General features: G+C 42.9%; 1 protein-coding gene across 2 annotated transcripts in view; it reads left to right on the top strand.

Moving 5' to 3' along the window:
- The window catches only part of SEL1L3 (SEL1L family member 3), a 99,353-nt gene that overhangs the window by 13,387 nt on the left and 66,533 nt on the right, over window positions 1-19,433 (top strand). For both annotated transcript variants that reach the window (XM_024119451.3, XM_028492083.2), the window contains exons 3-6: window positions 9,279-9,405; window positions 11,044-11,165; window positions 11,519-11,634; window positions 14,790-14,848. In XM_024119451.3, the coding sequence (XP_023975219.1) occupies window positions 9,279-9,405; window positions 11,044-11,165; window positions 11,519-11,634; window positions 14,790-14,848 (424 nt within the window). The remainder of the gene's footprint in view (window positions 1-9,278; window positions 9,406-11,043; window positions 11,166-11,518; window positions 11,635-14,789; window positions 14,849-19,433) is intronic.

Genomic DNA, 19,433 nt, shown 5'->3' with positions numbered 1-19,433 from the left:
TGTTTCCTGCTCAGCCAGGATCTGTGGGGCACAGGGCCCTAGAATCCACATTTTAAATACTTTCCCATGACTCTGATGCACCTTAAAGCCTGAGAACCTCTAGAGCAGGGATAGAGCTGGTGGGACTTTGAGTTGCAGTGGCTGGACCCACAGGCAGGCTTGGTGGGTGGAAGAAATCCACAGGCCTGTGACAGCAGACCCAGGGACGTGCCTGACACCTCTTAGTCTCCAAGAGGACTGGTTTGGAGCAAGGTGACTTCAGAACACAGTGAGAACACTGGCAGTGAGTATTTCCTGGGGCTACCCCCAAACACTCCTGCATATAATGAAAACTGAAAGGGCCAGAGCCCACTTGCTGTAGAACCAACACATTTGGCATTAAAAAACAAACGAGAAAAACCCCTCTTTATTTTGAAATAATTAGAGATTTGCAAGAAGTTGTAGAAATGGGAGAGTCCCCTGTATCCTTCCCCCAGCTTCCCCTAATTGTGACATGTTCCATAACTATAGTACAATGTCAAAACCAGGAAACTGACGTTGATCTAATACTCTTAACTAGACTGCAGACCTTGTCCAGCTTACACTGGTTTTTCCGTGCACTGTTGTGTGTGCGTAGTTCTAGACAATTTCATCCTACCTTTGATTTTAATAGCCCTCTTCTGTGTCTGGCTTACGTTTGTGCAGTGCTTTAAATACAGAAATATCTAGAAGAAGAAGACAAATTCCCTTTCTGTGTGTGTGTCTGCACATTGGGGGTAGGGTGGGGTGGGCAGTTAAGCCTCTGAAATCGTTGCGCTGCGTGCGTTTTGATGATCAGCGTGCATCCCTCTTTCAGGCAGAACCCCATGCTAGTATCCATCTGGAATGCCTTCCGCAGGGATATCTAATTTGTTAAGGAGAAGGAAGCATGGGGCACACGCAGCCACAGTTTTGCTTTGCCTCCGATTGATTTTGTCAGGGCTTAATGATTCCATTTCATGTTTGGCAAATCACATATTTCTCATTGAAGAATGACTGAATTGCAAGCTGGAAGTCTTCAAATGAAGTCATTTACGAACCGGTTGAGTACTTAGGGCTCCTGAACGTACCCTTAAACTGTGAAACGTCTTTTCTTTTCTTTTGTTGTTCCTTCCCCTATTCACAGGGCTCAGGAACAGCACAGAGGGATTTTTTTTCTCCCTGCCTCCTTCAGACCATTACTTTTGGGGTGAGAACCAGTCTCATAACGCAGAGGAAAACCTCTTCTAAGACTCAAAGTCACTGGAAATAGGTGTGGGGAGCTTCAGCCACCCTCAAAACCAACTGTTTGTATGGCTGAGAAAAGGGGAGCACTTCCTCTCCCTCTCTTAAAAAGGCAAAGCAAACGAGTGCGTGCAGCAGCCCTGTCAAAGTGTCCACGACCTTTGTTCTTGATATTGTCTGCGCGATGGAAGGCGGCCAGGCCTCTGGCTTGTTCCCAGCAGGGGCTTCTTTATTCGGCTCTTGAAGAACAAGAGTCTAGTGGGAACAACAAGGTGGCATCAGGGCTCCACGGGGGAGCTTTCAGGCCTGGCCTCGTCACAGTCTGCAGCCAGCCCTGGTGTGGGGTGGAGGGAGACATTTTCCGTGTCAAGTGCCTGATGTCATACAAGAGGTCTGCGTCTGAGCTAAGTACCCCCTGACTCGCTTGCCTTTTCTTTTTTTCTTTATAAAGAGAGAGCCCAGTCCCCACGCACCGATGTTCTGTGAGTGTGATTGCAGTGGCCCTCCATCAGAGCCTCAGCTTCGGCTCCCAGGGCCTGAGCCGTGTGTGCCCAGACACTCTGCAGCTTACCTCCTGGGCTGGGACTGTGCGAGGCCGGGCCGGTGGGCTGATTGTCGGTGGAGGTACAGCCGGCTTCTGTCCCGCCCCGCTGAGTAAACCTACCCCAGATCAGAAGCCGGCAGCCTTTCAGGACGCGTGTGTGCCAAGGCTCGGCCACGTGCCCTTCTGATGCACCCGTTCCTGCTGCACCCCGGGCGTGTGGGCCATTGGCGGCTAGGTCCACCCTGCCTGAGGCCACTTATTGTCCATTCCCTTGGGGGAGGGCACCGGCCATTAGCTGCTGCCCTTCACCAGCCACACGTGTGCCTGGCTCACCCAGAGAAAGAAATCAACCACACAGGTCGGTAGCTCTAGGGGTGCACCTGGACTTGACGTCCTGTTTTGACAGGTCAGCTAGCCCTGCTGCCTCTGTCTTCGGCCCGTCACTGCATATTCAGTTGCTTCTCACCAATGTTTGCTGTCATCCTAGTCTAAGCCACCACTGTCCCTGTCTGGACTCCGGCCATAAGCTGCAAATGGCCTCCCCACTTGCCCTCGTTCCTCACACGGCAGCCGGTGCAAGCAGCTCACCGCACACCCTGCAGGCGGCTCCTCCCATCACATCAGGAAGAGTCGGCCATGTCCCTTAGCGTGGCCTGTGGACTCTGTCCCTGTCCCCTTGCTGGCCTCATCTCCTGCCACGCTCACCCTTGCCCACCTGTCCCAGCCACGCAGACCTGCTTGCTTCTCCCTTGATGTACGGAGTTCGCTTCCATTTTCGGACATCTGCATTACTGTCCCCTCTGCCTAAGATGCTCCTCCCCCAGATCACTACGTGGCTTGCTCTCTTATCTCATTCCTACCTCTGCACAAATGTCATCTCATCCGGGACAGCTTCCTTGACCACCTTATCTAAGGCGGCAGCCCCACCCCTGCTACTCCCGTCCCATCGATATCTACCTTTTATTTCCTTCACAGCCTTGGCACCGCTCGGCCTTGTAATTAAATATATGTAGTGGCTTATTTGCCTGTTGAGTGTCTCCATACTAGAACACAGGCTCCGTAAGTCCCACTTTGTCTGGTTCCAGTGCCCAGTGCGACGCCCTGCACACAGCAGGCTCGCGGTGACTGTTGATTGAGTGATGCATGCTGTCAGCCAAGGGGCAAGGACCCTTTCTCTCTTAGCCGATGTGTGACCATCACACTGTGACAGCACCCTCACACGGCCATCGTAGGGAACATGTGGGGATGGGTGGCAGCCGCGAGCCTTCCCTAGGGCCAGCACCCTCTGAGGCTTCCCGGGTGGAGCCCATTTGGGCTGAGCTGGTTAAAGCTGCAGTGATTCTCTGCAACCACACATGAGCTCACCTGCACCCTGCACATGCCCTCTCGTTTGAGTCTGTGATCTCCCACCCCTATGCCTCGGCTAAAGAAGCTTCTTTTACAGGCAGCTGCCGTCCCTGGCTGCCCCCCAACACTCCCCCACCCCCAGTGCCATCTTTCATGTCTTCCTGGCAAAATCATACTCATATTTCAGTAGCCAGCTCAAATTTCCCCTCCTTCCCCAAAAGCACTTTTCTTTTCTTTTGAGTCCCACATCAGAAATTAACTTTCTACCCTCCAGCCTCCCCTAGTTCTCTGTTGGTACCCACCACGCCCTTATGATGTGTATCATGTTCAATTCAATAAAGATCGATTGAACACCTATCACGTACCAATTTCTTTACTAAGTCTGGAGGCTCAAAGATGCAGACACGGTCCCTCTCTTTAAGGTGGTTTTATAGGAAGTAAACATAGCTACCAATCGTAACAGCTACTTTCCCTTACTGAGCACTCGCTGTGTGCCAGGAATTGGGCTAAGTGCTTTGTGCGAGTATCTAATTTAATCCGCCCAGTGCTCTACTGTATTTATTTACAGAGGAGGAAACTGACTCAGAGAGGTAGGGTAATTTGTCTAAGGTCACACAGCTAATAATGGAGCTAGGACTTGAACCCAGGTCGTTTGGTTCCCAAACACCATGCTTAACCATTAAGCTATACTGCCAGATGACATCATGAAGCTATTTACTTATTTAAGTCACTTATTCATTGAAAAAAGTTACCGAGCAGTCTACGTGTTAGGCACTTCGCTAGGGTTCTTCGCAGAGGAAGTGCCATTTGAACAGGAACTTGAAGGATGAGTAGAGTTTTCACTGTCAGAAAAGGAATAAAGGAAAGGCATCCAGGCAGAAGAGAAGAAAAGAGGAGGCAATGCAGACTGATGGGGGAGTGGGGACGAGCCTACATCCCTTGGTGTGAGGGATGGCAAATGAGTTTCATCTTGCACGCCAGCTCAGAGCGACGGGGTGGCTACCTAGAGCACGGTGCTGAGAGGGATTCTGAGGCCGAGTCTGTGCTTAGTGAGAAACGGTGCCATGTGGATTGATTACCGATGTCTGCCACAGGTGAAGTGTGGACTAGCAGCCCTTGAGCTATTATTTGTTCAGGCAGAGTCTCAAGTGTGAGATAGGCATTCAGGAAATAAGACTGGGAAGGCAGGTTGGGGCCACACTTTGGAGGTTCTTAAATGCCAGGGTCAGGTGCAGTAAGCATTCTGTCCTACGTCTACCTATATGAACATTTTTCTGACCTTCCCTCTTAAGTCAGAAACTGGGGAACCTGGAAGTTTCCTTCTTCTCCACTCTCTTTTCACTAACAATTCATTCTCATTTTCAGGTCCAATAGATTGGAAGTGGAATTTCTTATAACAAAATTCCTTTACAACAAAATCGTAGAAGACTAAGTCAGATTTTGGAGACAGACTTTACGTGTCTCTGTGAAAATATCAGGTTATTCACTGAGACAATTCAAGTTAATGACGTGATAATACTTTTTGTAACTATAAGAACTACACATTTGATACTTCTGGAAAAAAAAGACACAGTTCTTTCTTTCCCCCAGTTAATCAGTGTAGACTGGATTTTTCAGTAATAGTGCTAATGAATACCTAGCATCTGCATTGTCCCTTTATGATTTTTGAACCTCTTTTCCTATGCAGAATGTCTCATTTAACCCTTAGTAGCCCCAGGGAAGGACAGTATTCTCATTCTCTCCTTAGAGAGGGGAACACTGAGGCTCAGGGAATTTGTTAATGGAGTCCCAGTTCTTGATTCTTTCAACTTTGCTAAGCCACCTCTCTGAAATATGCTAATACAGTCCTAACCCAGGTTCTAAATTAGAAGGAATACACTTTTTTATAAGTTGAATTTTCACTGACATGGATCACCCTGTTTACCTCACCCACTGGACTTTGCCTCTTTGAAGTGGATTGAACCACCACAGCGCCCAGCGCGGGCAGACCTCTGCATGTGGCTGGCTCCTTCTCCCCGCCTGCATGGAAATGCTCAGAGATGTTGTTCTCTTCCCTTGTAGCCAAAAAAGTAATACATGTACCTGGTGGAAAGTTCAGAGAGCATAAAAGGGTTTGGGGGAAGAGTAAATTCCCACCCACCCTATTCTTTTGGTCCTATTTCTAGAAGCAAACTCAATAACACTAGTTTCTGTGTCTCCTTCCAGAAATGTTCTCTGCCCATATAAGCATTAGGTTGATAGCCCCTTCTCTTCATACACACGTTGGAGGATACTATAGACTCAGCCCTGCGCTCATTAACAATACAGCAGAGATTTTTCTATGTCAGTACTTGCTACACAACCCCATTCTTTTCAATAGCTTCTTAGCATTGCGTTGCCTGACACTCCATAATTTATTTACCCTGTCCCCTACTGATGGTCATGCAGGTCATTTCTAGTCTTTTACCATTAACAACAAGGTTTCTCCAAGCATCCTTGTACATGTATCTTTGTACACACAAATATTTTTGGAGGATAAATTACTGGGAGTGGAATTTATTTATTCTTAAGATTCCTAGTATTGAGTATGTTACAGACTTCCTTAGTCACTCACTTCACTGCCTAGTATCCTTTGGGATGGAAGTTCTGACCTAAATCATACATGCTAGAAGGTAGAGTTTTTGTTCTCAGGCTTTGGCTTTGAGGAAAATAAAACTCCAGATCGCCACTGCCTGTTTAGTGTCCTGCATTTGGAGAGCAGATTGAGTTATCGACATTCTAACTTTACTTCTCTGGGTGGGAAAATCTTAGCTTCTTTTCCTCCAGGTTCCCCTTACAAACTTTTAGCCACAGTTATTCCTTGCCTCAAGACTATCTCTAACTTCCCCACAAAGGGACTGAGGGTCTCAGCTGCATCATTGTGATGTATTTGAAGCTTATCCTGAATAGGGCTTTGTTATGTAGAAACGGGCCCTTCCCCAGAGCAGGTGTCCTGTTAGGGCTCTGATCTCTATGCTGAACTGGAGAATGGGCTATGTAAGCCCCCCAGCCACTCCACTCAGGATGATACTCAAAATACTTAACAAATAGTATGAGCTGGGGGCCCCAATCAGGCTCCCCGGTCGCTGGCCCTGGTGCTGAAACAGGATGGTGCTGGAGATTGCTGAGCCAGGTTCTACTCTGAATGAGAAGCCAGGGTGGGTGGGTAGTGGGTGGGGGCTTTGGAGGTTCAAGGCAACACCATCATCTAACCAATACACTGACATGTTTCAGTACTTTAACAACTAGTACAGCCGCTCAGGGGCATGCCAGCTGAACACCAGTCCTAGCTCTCTCTGTGAGGACTTGTGAGATGTGATGTGGTATAATAAAAAGCTCATTGTTTTGCAGTGGCAGACCAAGTGTGAGTCATACCTGGGTCTCTTATTAGTTATACAACCTTCAACAAGACACTAACCCTTTTCTTGTCGCCAAATGAAGGAGTTTGCACCATGTTATATCTAATGCCTCTTTTTGCTCTAGAATCTGAGGAAATAAAACAAGCAAAACGACCAAGGGGGTAGGTTCCAAACCTGAACTGTTTTCCTGGCATTTTGTGTTTACATCATAATGATGCCTTTTCCCTACCTAACTTCCTCGTTCAAGATTAGCCAAAGAAATGGATCTGGGGGAAGGACCTGAGAAAAGAGAGACTTAACTTTTGGCTTGGGCAGCATGGGGCACATTATAAAATTATGGAACGTGTTGGGTGAAAGACAGGTTCAAATTCTGACTTGGCCACAACTATGTTCATTTGATCATTCATCCATTCATTCATCCACTCCCTAAATATTTATGGAGCCTCTATCAAGTGTTGGCCACTATTCTGGCTCTGAGGGTGGAATAATGAATGAAGTAAAGTGCATGCTCTCTTGGAGCTTACATTCTATGTAAGTGAGCCATTTAACCTGTTTGGGCCCATTCTGGACTTAAGTGTTCCTACCTGTAAATTCTCTAATGGGGCGTGGCGCTGGTACTGTTACTCCCCATTCTGGTGCTATGACAGCCATCACTAATCAGTTATAGCACTCCAAGCAGCCAATCAGTTACTAGAAAATGTTATCCTGAGCTAGATGAATTCTAAAGTCCTTCCCTGCACCAAAATTTCATTCATATTAGTTATTTCTAATGAAATGGAAAGACAGTATTATACTGAGGGAAACTTGTAATAGAACTCCAAATCAAAGAACTATTAAAGCTACTGATTTTACAAGAGAACCACCATCACTTTGGATTGGTTGGATACAAAAGATTTGTGTTTATAAGAATTATTTTAGATCTTTGCGTCTTAGATTTTCCCTCCACAGTCTTTTGCTCCAAGTTCTCCTATTCAGCCAGCTTTTCTTTGATCACTGGATAAAGGAATGGCTCATCAACATTCACTTTTAACTCCCTTCACTTTGGAAACCTCCTTTATGAAGCCTCCTTTTACTGGAGTCAGGTTGGGCAGAATCAAATCCTGTTCATTTTGGTAAATGTTTCTACGATACACTAGATAACTCAACAGCAATCACTAGCAGAAGGGCTTCCCAGGGGGCTGACATGACCGTGTGGTCTCTTACGTTCCACTCAACATGGTGGAAGCCAACCAAGGTTGGCTGATATCAACCTCTTGGTGAATTTTTTCCTTGGATTCTGAAGACACCCTTGCAGTGTTTCCATTTCTAATCCCCTCTCTCCACTCCCGTAACTAACCAGCAAGTCCGGTGTGCGCAAATTGAGCTCAAATTGCAAAGAAATAAGGTTTGAAGTATTTTTGTTGGAATTGATAACTCCACCCTTTTGGATTTCCAAATGCATCTCTGAGACTATGAAAACATTGCTCTTATGATTTCCAAGTTGTAATGAACCAGAGGTAGCTCTTTATATAATAAAACATTTTTCTCCACTGAGGAATGAGAGCTGGGGTGTCCAATATCCCAGGCTGAGGCTCCTGTAATTTCTTCCAATATTGTCATTCGGTAGCTTGCACAGAAGTCAACTCTAAGAAGCCCAGGAAAATAGATTATTTTCACCATTTAATTATGGATATTTAAACCAAGGAACATTTTAAGAAAGAGAAAAGTGATCTTTATTTCTAGGTTGTATTTGGTGAATTTTTTTCTTTGAAGGGGGGTGGGGTATTGGAAATAAAAAAATCCATATTAGCCTGGTAGGTATTAAATATAGATGAAATAACTCCGTTTTCCCTTTCAGATTTGTTATGGATGCTCCTCTTTTCTAGAACCACAGAATTCTCACACATTTGCAAAATAAAGTGGAAGCCTCCCTAGTTTTAAGGAGTATGGTTAGTAATATTTGCATAGGGTAACATGTTGAGGTTATGTGGAAAGTCTGCACGGATGAAAAAAAAAAAAAAACTGTGCAATTTTAAGTGCATAGATTCTGAAACCAGACTGCTCGAGTTTGAATCCCAGCTCCACCTCTTATTATTCAACCTTCTCTAAGGCTCAGTTTAAAGGGGGACAATAATAGAATCTATCTCATAAATTGTGAAATTAAGCAAGATTATTCCTGAAATGTGCTTAGCATGTTGCCTGGCATATTCTAAGTGTTAAATAAATGTTAGTATTTTGGCAGCTGTGCGTTTATTTCCTCATCTATAGACGGGGGATAATAATGAGGATTAAATGAATTTATATATAAATATATATACATATATTTTTACACAGTAGTGTGGACCATAGTGAGTGCTACTGAAGTGTTAACTGTTATTATTATTACATAAATTCAAAATGCTTTTCTTAGCATTAGAAGGGCAGGATGTAAAATGGTTAAGCACATAGACCCCGAGCTGGAAACTTGAAATTTCGCTCTACTACTTATTAGCTCTGTTACCTTAGGCAAGTTATTTTACCTCTCTATACCTCGGGCTTTTCATCTGTAGAATGGGACTAAGAAAGAATCTCCTTTATAGGGTTGCTGTGAACACAAATCGAGATAGCTCTGTAATGTGCTTCTCAGGTGGCTGGCATCTATTCAGTGTGCAGTAAATGTTTGCTAATATTTTCAGACTCTTCATGTAAATGTTTGATGGGAGCTAGGCAGTGGGTTCCAGGAAGAATGTGATGTTGGAAGCAGTGTTTTTCTGGAAATAATTAAAAGGCAGCCATCTTGCTGTTTACAGATGTGGTCACCCTCCTGGGCTTTCTCTTTGCCTCCAGTGGAGAAAACACAGGCATTGTGAAGAAGTTCCCAAGATTTCGGAATCGAGAGCTAGAGGCCACCCGACGCCAGCGGATAGATTACCCAGTGTAAGAAGAGGCCGGTGATGGGGGCCGGTGGGGCGGTAGTACTCTTTTTATCTGAGGACCAGAGCAGGCTAGTGGAGCCAGTTAGGAAGACCTACCTTTGTAATGTGCTTTGGAAAAAATGATGAGATCTACATAGCTTAGGCAGAATTTGTGGACCTGAGAATCTCAAAGCATTCTGAAATTATTCTTGCACTTAGCAATCAATCCTCGCTTGACCTTGTATGTTGGTCCTGGGAATGACCCAAGTAGGCGAGTCAGGTGTTGGAGCCTGAGGCTTTGCAAGGTGTCAGGTGCAGCCAGCCACAGCCCTGCCAGATTGCAGCCTTCACTTTGCCTTTTCTGTCTTGGAAGATTGGATGAGCTGCTTGAAATCTCACAACTTCTGATCTCCTCCACTGATTTCAGCAAAACCCAGATATATTTTTTTCCTTCTGCTGAATTGAAGATGCTGAAAATTGTTCGTGGTTCACCTCAGACTGGATGGATTTAGCAGAGTGATTTAATTCTTCCCATGCTGCTGGCTGTAGAAAGATCTTGAGTCACTTTACTAAGCGTATGTTCTTGCTAAGCTTCCTTGTAATAACTTATCTTCATGAGCTTGCTCAGCTGGGTGGGTCAGGAGGGAGCTGTGTGGTACCATCTGTTTGCATATCTTACCACCGATTTGAAGGCCAGTTTATAAAGCTCAGAATATTCTAAAGGTCTTATTGGGATGAGTCCCCAAAGAACCTGGGGCCGCTGCCACTTTAACCCAAACTGTGAATTGGTTACTGGGGTAATGGAGAGCATTCTCTGTACAGGTTTTGACCTTGATTCATGTTTCACATGCAAAATGCATCACTCCCAGCTTATCTTTGAACTGCTGGTCACTAGCACAATGTGTGGCATCGAGCAAGTGTTCTAACAGCAAATATTTGCTGAATGATTGGTGGATCACATAGCTTGGCTAAATGTGTCCTAGTTAAGTTGACCACTGTTATTTTATCCTCACTCCACAAATCACAGATGGACAATATTTTTTCAACTAAAATAGCCCTAGTCCAGAAATGGAACAATTAGAGTAGTTGTTCCACATTGGTCAGCCAGAACTGTGATACTGAATAACCTAATATGGGCATTAAAATTGTATCTGTGTGTCCTGATTAGCATATAGTGATGCCATTTGCAAATTATGGCATTTTTCTGCCTTAGGGCTTTTATCTTTGAAAGAAACAAAATTGCTCAAAAAGCCCTAATTATGTTTTTTTTTAAATCATTGAAATTAGAACAGCTTCTTATCAAGTCACCTCTTATTAAAATCCAGATTTTTATTCTGTGTCTGGCTTTATAAGCCTTAATCAAGGATTCAAATGGTGGGCCTGTGCGAAGCTCAGAAAGGCACAGGAAGAGTTTTTGGTGCGAGGTACAATGTCTGCTAGTTTTGTACAGCGACGCTTAACTCCTGTCTTTTGCAGTTACTATAACTACCTCCTTTGTCTCAAAAATCAAGCTTTGCAAGCTGATCTCCCATGATGAACACGAAGGCAAATTCATCCCTTCATTGGAAAGAAAGCAATTTACTCCGTCATTGTTAACTGTAATTACCTGCTCTTGGATGATATCAATCTGCAGAATTTTTTTTTCTCCTCACTCTTATAGGTTTACTGTTTCACTGTGGCTTTATTTACTCCATTATTGCAAGGCCAATCTCTGTGGGATTCTGTATTTTGTTGATTCTAATGAGATGTACGGCACGCCTTCTGTATTTCTTACTGAAGAGGGTAAGTATGAAACAGAACCTTTAGAACGATAGTGTAGTTTTCTTATGCTCTGTCTACTGGCAGATACGTCTGTCTAGAATAAGGAATGTTGTCAATGTGGCAATTCAATGAGAATGATGGTTTCCAAATATGGGATTCAAGTTAAACATTTTTTCTGGAAGCTTAAAACAAACATATACAGATGAATGCACATATGTGTTTTGTTTGTTTTGCTTTGCTTTGCTTTTATTTAAAGGAAGAAGGAATGTGATCTAGTCTTCTAGCTTTGTAGGACAGTCGTCGAAAAGATATAGCCACTTCATTCACTCCTAAGTATTTTCTGTCATTTTCACAAGCTTTCATTTTCCTTTTAGGCCACTTGCATATTCAAATGCATCTTGTCAAAGGAGAAGACCTTGCTGTAAAAACAAAATTCACCATACCCTTGAAGGAGTGGTTTCGCCTGGATATCTCTTTTAATGGTGGCCAGGTACTGAAAGCTCGCTCCGCCGTGATTCATATCAGCATCATCACTTAACTTTAAGCATTGCTGTAAAGTCAGGGAGGTAGGAAATCTGCAAAAACAAATTTGTGGTATCTGATAAACTTTTACAACCATAACACTTTTTAAATCAAATTTTTATAGTTGGAAATTTAAATCATAAGAATTCTATCCCATTTAATTAACTTTTAAAGTGCTTCTTTCGACTATATTGTAAATGAGTAAATAACATAGCCAGCTACATAACCACAATTATCTGAGCAATTGAAGCCTTTTCTCCTAGCGAGATAGGCTTTGGGGAGATAAATGTTAAGAGAGCCTTTGCCATATTTATATAGTGTTATCAAATCTACAACTTTTTTACAGGAAATTTATTGGTTAGTTCAGCCAAGAAATGGTTTGACTGTTTTGGGCAGTTGAAACAATTGCTTATGCTTGGCATTAAACTGACAAATAACAACCAACAGACCTAAGTGATAATTCTGGTGCGATGGAGGTTCTTTAACTACTTTGTACGATAAAACACTGCACATAATAGTTTCAAGCTTTCATAACACAGATTTTATGGATTATGGCACCAGCAGTGTGGATGTTTGTCAGCTTGCCTTCTGATGGTAACTCTTGGAGGAAGATTCCTGCAGTCACTAATGCATTGTGTATAATAAAAAACTCTCTGGTATGACACATGTTCTGTGATCATTGTTAATTAGTGACATAGTGACATTGCTATAATTGAAGATAATTCCATTTCTTCATATATACGATGTCAGTATGCTACTTTTTTCTGGTTACTTTATTTTCTCATCAGCTATTCTTATTGATTTGTAAGTTTCCGGTAACAAAACTGGAAAAGACATTTTGCTTGTCTTGTGTATTAGATAATACACAGACTTCCATTGGTGGTTAGGTGTATCACATTTCCTTTTTCTGAAGAGAAAAGAAATCAAGTCAGTCCTTGTAGCTTTCCTGAGGAGAGTCTGTAAGATGTTAGCTGGCAGTTTTTGTACATTTGTTTCCTTAATGCTGTTAGGTGACATTGCTGTGGTCCATGTTTTAGCTTCTCATCTGCGTGAGGATTATGGTGGCATAGCTTGGTTGCTGCTTTCTCTTAAGGTCAGCTCAGTACCATGTGTCACTTAGGTATCGAATCATGACAGCAAATCACAGATCTTATTTTGCACCAGCTGTATGCAAGGCACTATGCTGAAGGAGCTTACAGACTATTTATGGAAGTCACATTAAGCAGGTGAAGGGGTGTCATAAGGTGAGCTTAATTGCCAAATGATTCCTGTTGATTCACAGAAGAGAGACAGCCCTTCACCCTGGGGTGCTCAGGGGAGGTTTCATAAAGAAGCTTCCTATGGATGGGCAGAGTTTAAATGGAGAAGCAAGGAGGGGGTACTTTAGCGTGTCATTGGAGGTTGGCAGATAAACCAGTTTGGAGTAGAAATTTGCTGCCTATAGAACGCTAATAGAAGAAAAAAATGTCTTTAGGGCTAGAATTTGGAGAATCTTGAATATCATGGAATTTAAATTTCTAGCTGCAAGGCAGCACAGCCGTCATCGAAGCTTTCGGAGCAGAAGAGTAAATCAAAGTAGTTCTTTAATTAAAGAGATGAAGTTAATGGCAGGGTACATGATCAGGTAAAACAGGAGAGAAGAATTAGGAAGACCAGATGCAGTGGAAAGAAAAAAGAAGTAGATTTTTTTTAGTAAACTTTTGCCATTTGCCCTTTCGTCTTTCCATCCCATCTGGTCTCTCTGATCACAGAGGTTCCAAAATAGTACTTATTGTTTTTCTACACAAAATCCAGCTCTGTGGTGAGACTACTATATTCATTGCTTTGACTAAATGGACACATTGGCTTAAAGTAAATGGTTGGTTTAGAGAAACAACTGGTCTGAGTAATTTCTTCTCTGAACCAACATGCTCTATATGGCTGAATTGGGTTGGATTTTATGGGTTAGCTTTTCTTTCATCGACATGGTGTTGGAGCCACATCTTTGACAATCTAGTTAAGCCAGAATGTGTTTCCTGAACACTTGCTCTGCGCTAGCACTGGGGGGAATAAAGGGAGCCCCTTAACCCCAGGGGCTTATGTTGTAGTCCCAGACACGAGAAGAATACACGACAGCTAACAACATTCGCGACGAAAACATTGTCACCATTGAAATGACAGCGACAATTCTCAGTGCTGAGGGAGAGAGGTTGGGAAGCCACAGTGCATGAAGAACATTCATCCCCTGTCTTGTTTTTCCCCCTAAGGCTCTCCTGGAATCAGAGTCAAATTCCAAGAACTCCTTGTAGTATCTTACACATTTCCTTGTCTTTTTATTGCAACAAGCTTTCAAGCACGAATACACCAAATGAACCTTTGGCTGGTAGTGTGGAAGTGTCTACAACTCACTGGGGGAAACTGCATTATAGATATTTTTATCACATTAAGTCATTTGGAGGGGCTTTCCTGGTGGATCAGTGGTTAAGACTCGGAGCTTCCACTGCAGGGGGCATGGGTTCGATCCCTGGTCGGGAACTAAGATTCCACATGCCGTACAGTGTGGCCAAAAAAACTTTTTAAAATAAATAAATAAAAATAAAATGACCGAAATACTTCTTTAAAAAAAAGTCAGGACTTCCCCTGTGATGCAGTGGTTAAGAATCCTCCTGCCAATGCTGGGGACACGGGTTCGAGCCCTGGTCCGGGAAGATCCCACATGCCGCGGAGCAACTAAGCCCGTGCGCCACAACTACTGAGCCTGCGCTCTAGAGCCCACGTGCCACAACTACTGAGCCCCCGTGCCACAACTACTGAAGCCCGCACGCCTAGAGCCTGTGCTCCACAACAAGAGAAACCACTGCTCGCTGCAACTAGATAAAGCCCACTCAGCAATGAAGACCCAATTCAGCCCAAAATAAATAAATAAATAAATTAATTAATTTTTAAAAAAGTCATTTGGAGAAATTAAGTGTCTTAAGTCTCGAAATATACACAGGGCTAGTAAACTGCTCCTTTTATTTTTTGCAGAAACTGATCAGGTGAAAGACTATGAAGCCTATTTTACGAGTAACTCATATCCAGGACTGTATTTATGATGTGGGGTCTTGAGGCATAACTGATCCTTGTGTATCTCTCCCAACATAGATAGTAGTAACCACCAGCACTGGACAGGATTTGAAAGACTACCATAATCAGACCATTAGGTAAGTGTGATTTTTCTTTTGATTCAAAATTTGCTGGATGAGGGTTAAGGAACCTTCATATGTTAGCCCACAACCCTGAAGTTATTCCCACCCTGTCTGATTCAGTTTTTTCAAGAACGGACTGTGGCTAGTCTGCCCTGTAGCTAATCTTTGTACTATTTTTTTTCTTTTTTAAATGTACAAAAACTCTCCATGTTTTCCCCACAACCTTTTTTTTTTCCAAGCAAGAGAAACTAGTTCTCTCTCCAGATCTCACTGTAAATTCTTCCTTTCATGACGCTTTATAATTGTTTTCTTTGAAAATTATCGTCTACAAAGGATTCGGAAAAATAAAAATATTAATGTTGCTTATTGAGAGGGGTTGGTAAGTTTGGCCTAGTATAAAACATAAAAGCAGACAGCCTTCATATTTATGTTTATAATGTAAATTTGAAACGTATGCAACTATTGATATTGGGGTAACTTTTTAATCTTATATAACGATTCTCTACAAGAGTTACAGAAACTGAGAATTGGGTCTTTTTCCTCATTTGTCAAATATTTTTAATTTGCTTCTACATCCCTGTTTAAGAGTGAGTCATATAGTGTCAGAAACATGGGGCATGAGCTCTTCTTTAGGAACTCAGGATATCTCATCATAGCTAGATTTTATATATATATCAATATATATAATGTATATGTATATGTGTAAATTCAAATGCTTAAGAATAAGTAAAGAACAGAAACAAAAATTAGCAGCTTCATATGTATAATTTAAAAAAATATATCAGGGGACTTCCCTGGCAGTTCAGTGGTTAGGACTCCACACATCCAGTGCAGGGGGCACGGGATCAATTCCTGGTTGGGGGACTAAGACCCCGCATGCTGCACGGTGAGGCCAAAAACAAAAAAGTATTAAAAAAATGTCTCGGGACTGTTGGGCACTTTGGCTGGGGGATGTGGGGGAGGTTCATTCCTTCATCCTTTAGTCATTTCACTACGCTCAGCCAAAAACCATCTCTTCAAACAGGCTCCATTCATTCAGTCTCCACACAATCCAAAGTTTCTTGGAAACCAATTATTAAAGAAAGGAAAGCAAAGAAGGGTGATGAAAGCAGAATAGGGGACATACACTCTACTTTTTTTTTTTCCCCACCATTTCTGTTTACGTTTAAGTCAAACAATTTCTTTTAGGCTCTGGGCACATAGAACAATTCTTATTTTCATGACTGGGTTAAAGGATTAGAGTTATAGTGAAAGGCTAAAGCAGTGTTATTCCTTAGCCTGCAAAGAGAAAGTCAGGGGGTGACTTGATAGCTATATTGAAGCATAGAGGCTGAGGCCTTAGAACAGAGCAGAAGTCTTAAGTGCACTGGATTTAGACCAGTGAGGAAGAATTCAACAGATATGTGTTTTGTTATATAACCAGCGGCCATGGGATCGTCTGTGAAGAGTTTGAGAATAGGAAAGGCCTGGGAGTTTGCTTTGGAGAAACAGCTGATGTGTGGCCCCTTTAGAAATCTCTTCGAGTGCCCTGTTCTGCCCCAGAAATTAAGGGTTTGCATTTCAGGATGTGAGGTCTAAAATAATACCTGCCCTTTCTCCCCTGACACCCACATGCAACCTCAGACACTTTTGACAACCAATTGACTTTCATAAGCTTTTTTTCATTTTTTATGTAAGGTCTTCCTTTCCTCTTAAATCCCAGAAGTGTAGATGCTGACACGATCGGAGTGAATCACAGTAAGATCCAGGGCTGGGACTAGGGTGAGGCAGGAGAGGCACTTCCCTCATAAGATGTAAGGAGACACCAACAAACCTTAGTAATTATATTAGTTTGCCAAGGCTGCTGGAACACAGTACCACAGACTGAGTGACTTAAACAACAGAAGTGTATTGCCTTGCAGTTCTAGAGGCTAGAGGTCCGAGAGCAAGGTGTCAGCAGAACTATGCTCCCTCTGAAGGCTCTAGGGAAAGATCTGCTCTAAGCTTCTCTCCAGCTTCTAATAGTTCCTTGGCTTGGGACAGCATAATGTCAAACTTCACGTGGCATTTTCCCTGTGTGAGTGTCTGTCTTTGTCCAAATTTCCCCTTTTTACAAGGATACCAGTCATATTGGATTAGGGGCCCACCCTATTCCAGTATGATCTCATCTTAGCTAATTTTGTCTGCAATGACCCTATATCCAAAGAAGGTCACATTCTGAGGTACTGGGGGTTCAGACTTAAACATATGAATTTTGGGGGGGACACAGTTCAGCTCATAACGATAGTCATGATAAATAACATTTAGTAGAGTATTTTTAAAAGTCAAGATTAACGTAAAGAATCCACGATGAACAAAATTACAAAATTTTAAGTAAAGACGGAATCAGTATGATCATGTAAGATTACAGAATTCAGGGCTGATTTTCAGGTACATACCAATTCAACATCCTGGTGAAAGCTTTGAAATGATTCCTTACCTGGTAATACGAGCAGCCCCCAGGCCCAAGACTTCCCCTTACCACTGTCTCAGCTGCCCTTCCTCTACTACTGGGACCCCCTCCATCAACAGAACAACTGAAGAATTAACGTTGGGCCCACCTGGGATTCCTTTGGTTAGCTATTAGGAATCTCATTCACCAGAGAGATTTCAGAATGGGCCAAGGTAGTAAACTAAACATCAAATATTGTAGATGGTTATAGGTGTTCCAAGGAAAGCCTCTTAATCCTCTTTTTTATTTGTTCTTGTAAAGTAAACGTAGTGATAGCTGTTCTCCCACAAAAGTGGTGTACGAAGATCAGTAATTAAGTGCTCAGAAGTTCAGTGCTGCACCACATGAAAGGCTGCAGCAACAACTGCAGACTTGTCTAGTGTCGAATTCATTCATCTGTCCATCCATCCATCCATCCATCCAGTATATATTCATTCACCCAACACATTTACCACATGCCTGACACAGTGCTGGACTCTGGGAATAAAATGACGAAAAACAAGAATACAGCCATCCCTGCCTTCATGGAACTAAAAAATCTAGTGGGGGGAAGACAGATCTTAAACAAATACATTCACAAATAAATTTAAAATTACAGATTGTGGTGAATGCAGGGAAGGAAATAAATAGGTTGGCTTGAGAGGATCCCAAAGGGGCCAGAATTTAGACCAGGCCCTGAGGAAGTGACACTTAAGATGAGAATTACTTTAAGGGGTGGGAGGGACAGCCATTGTGAGGCTTTAAATTCCCCTGCTAAAGAACCCATGAGCAGGGACTTTCCTGGCAGTCCAGTGGTTAAGACTCCGCGCTTCCACTGCAGGGGGCCCGGGTTTGGTCCCTGTTCAGGGAACTAAGATCCCACATGTCCCTGCCATGTGGTGTGGCCAAAAAAAAGAACCCATGAGCCAAAACTGTTCCCTAATTCTGAGTGAGGCCTAGTTAAAGACAGAGGCAGGCAATCCTTCCCCGCTGCTGGGTCCTCCACAGTAATAAACCAGGGCACTCTCCCACATCCAGATAAGGGTAAAGATAGTTTGCCAGCTTGTCTGAGGCTTGCGGAAGGGACCGGCTTGGGCTTTTGAACTGTCTAGCTCAGCTCTTATGTCAGCAAAAGTGATGACCATCAAACAACGCACAGTGCAAGGAATCTCTTGCAGTCTTGGTGCAGCCACTGAGAATTTTAGAGGAGAAAAATGTGGAGGCACCGATGTGGAGGGAGACCGAGCTGGAGAGATCTGTTAGTTGTATTATAATGACAATAAAAAATTGCAATCTAATACCATAGGGACCAAGTAATTTATTGATTAGTTGAGAATTCAGTTAAAGCAAAGATCCATAAAAAAAGTGTGTAAATATTTTATTTTAATTTAAAATATGGAAATGTACATTAATTTGCCAATCTTTCTAGCTAGAGCCTTGCCTTTGAGTATGGGTCTACTGATTGGAGTTCCCTGTGATCTTTCTTGCATAAATGGTACCCAATTTCTGTTTCTCCCAAATGAAAAGAAAACAAAGACACTTGTGAAACTATCAGAGCCCAAAATCCATCTAGATTTCTTCAGTTTCTTTTTCCAGCCTTTTCCAGCTGTCCTAATTCCACAATAATTTTTTTAGTAACCATTCTTTACTGAGTCTACCGAAAATCTTCAACTTAATTTTTAAAGAATGAACATCTCTTTCTTCTCCATCCCTATTTTATTGGATCACATAAGATTGAATTACATTGTATGGTTACAATGACCATACAGTTGGCAACTGACAGGTTTGGGAACAAACACATCTTCCGTAAGCATGCAACTCAAAAAATGGCAGCAGGGACTTCTCTGGTGGCGCAGTGGTTAAGAATCCACCTGCCAATTCAGGGGACACAGGTTCGATCCCTGGTCCAGGAAGCTCCCACATGCCACACAGCAACTAAGCCCATGTGCCACAACTACTGAAGCCCACGTGCCTAGAGCCCATGCTCAGCAACAAGAGAAGCCACCACGATGAGAAGTCCGCATGCTGCAACAAATACCCAACGCAGCCAAAAATAAATAAATAAATTTAATTTAAAAAAATGGCAGCAAAAGTGCAAGTTGGACTAGGTTAGTAATAATAGCTGTAGTTAACAGCTATGGTGCCTACTAT

Source organism: Physeter macrocephalus, chromosome 7 (assembly GCF_002837175.3).
Source record: "Physeter macrocephalus isolate SW-GA chromosome 7, ASM283717v5, whole genome shotgun sequence".
In the NCBI taxonomy this organism is placed as follows: Eukaryota; Metazoa; Chordata; class Mammalia; order Artiodactyla; family Physeteridae; genus Physeter; species Physeter macrocephalus.
The sequence above is the reverse complement of the archived record's forward strand: the minus strand, read 5'-3'. Positions and strand labels throughout refer to the sequence as shown.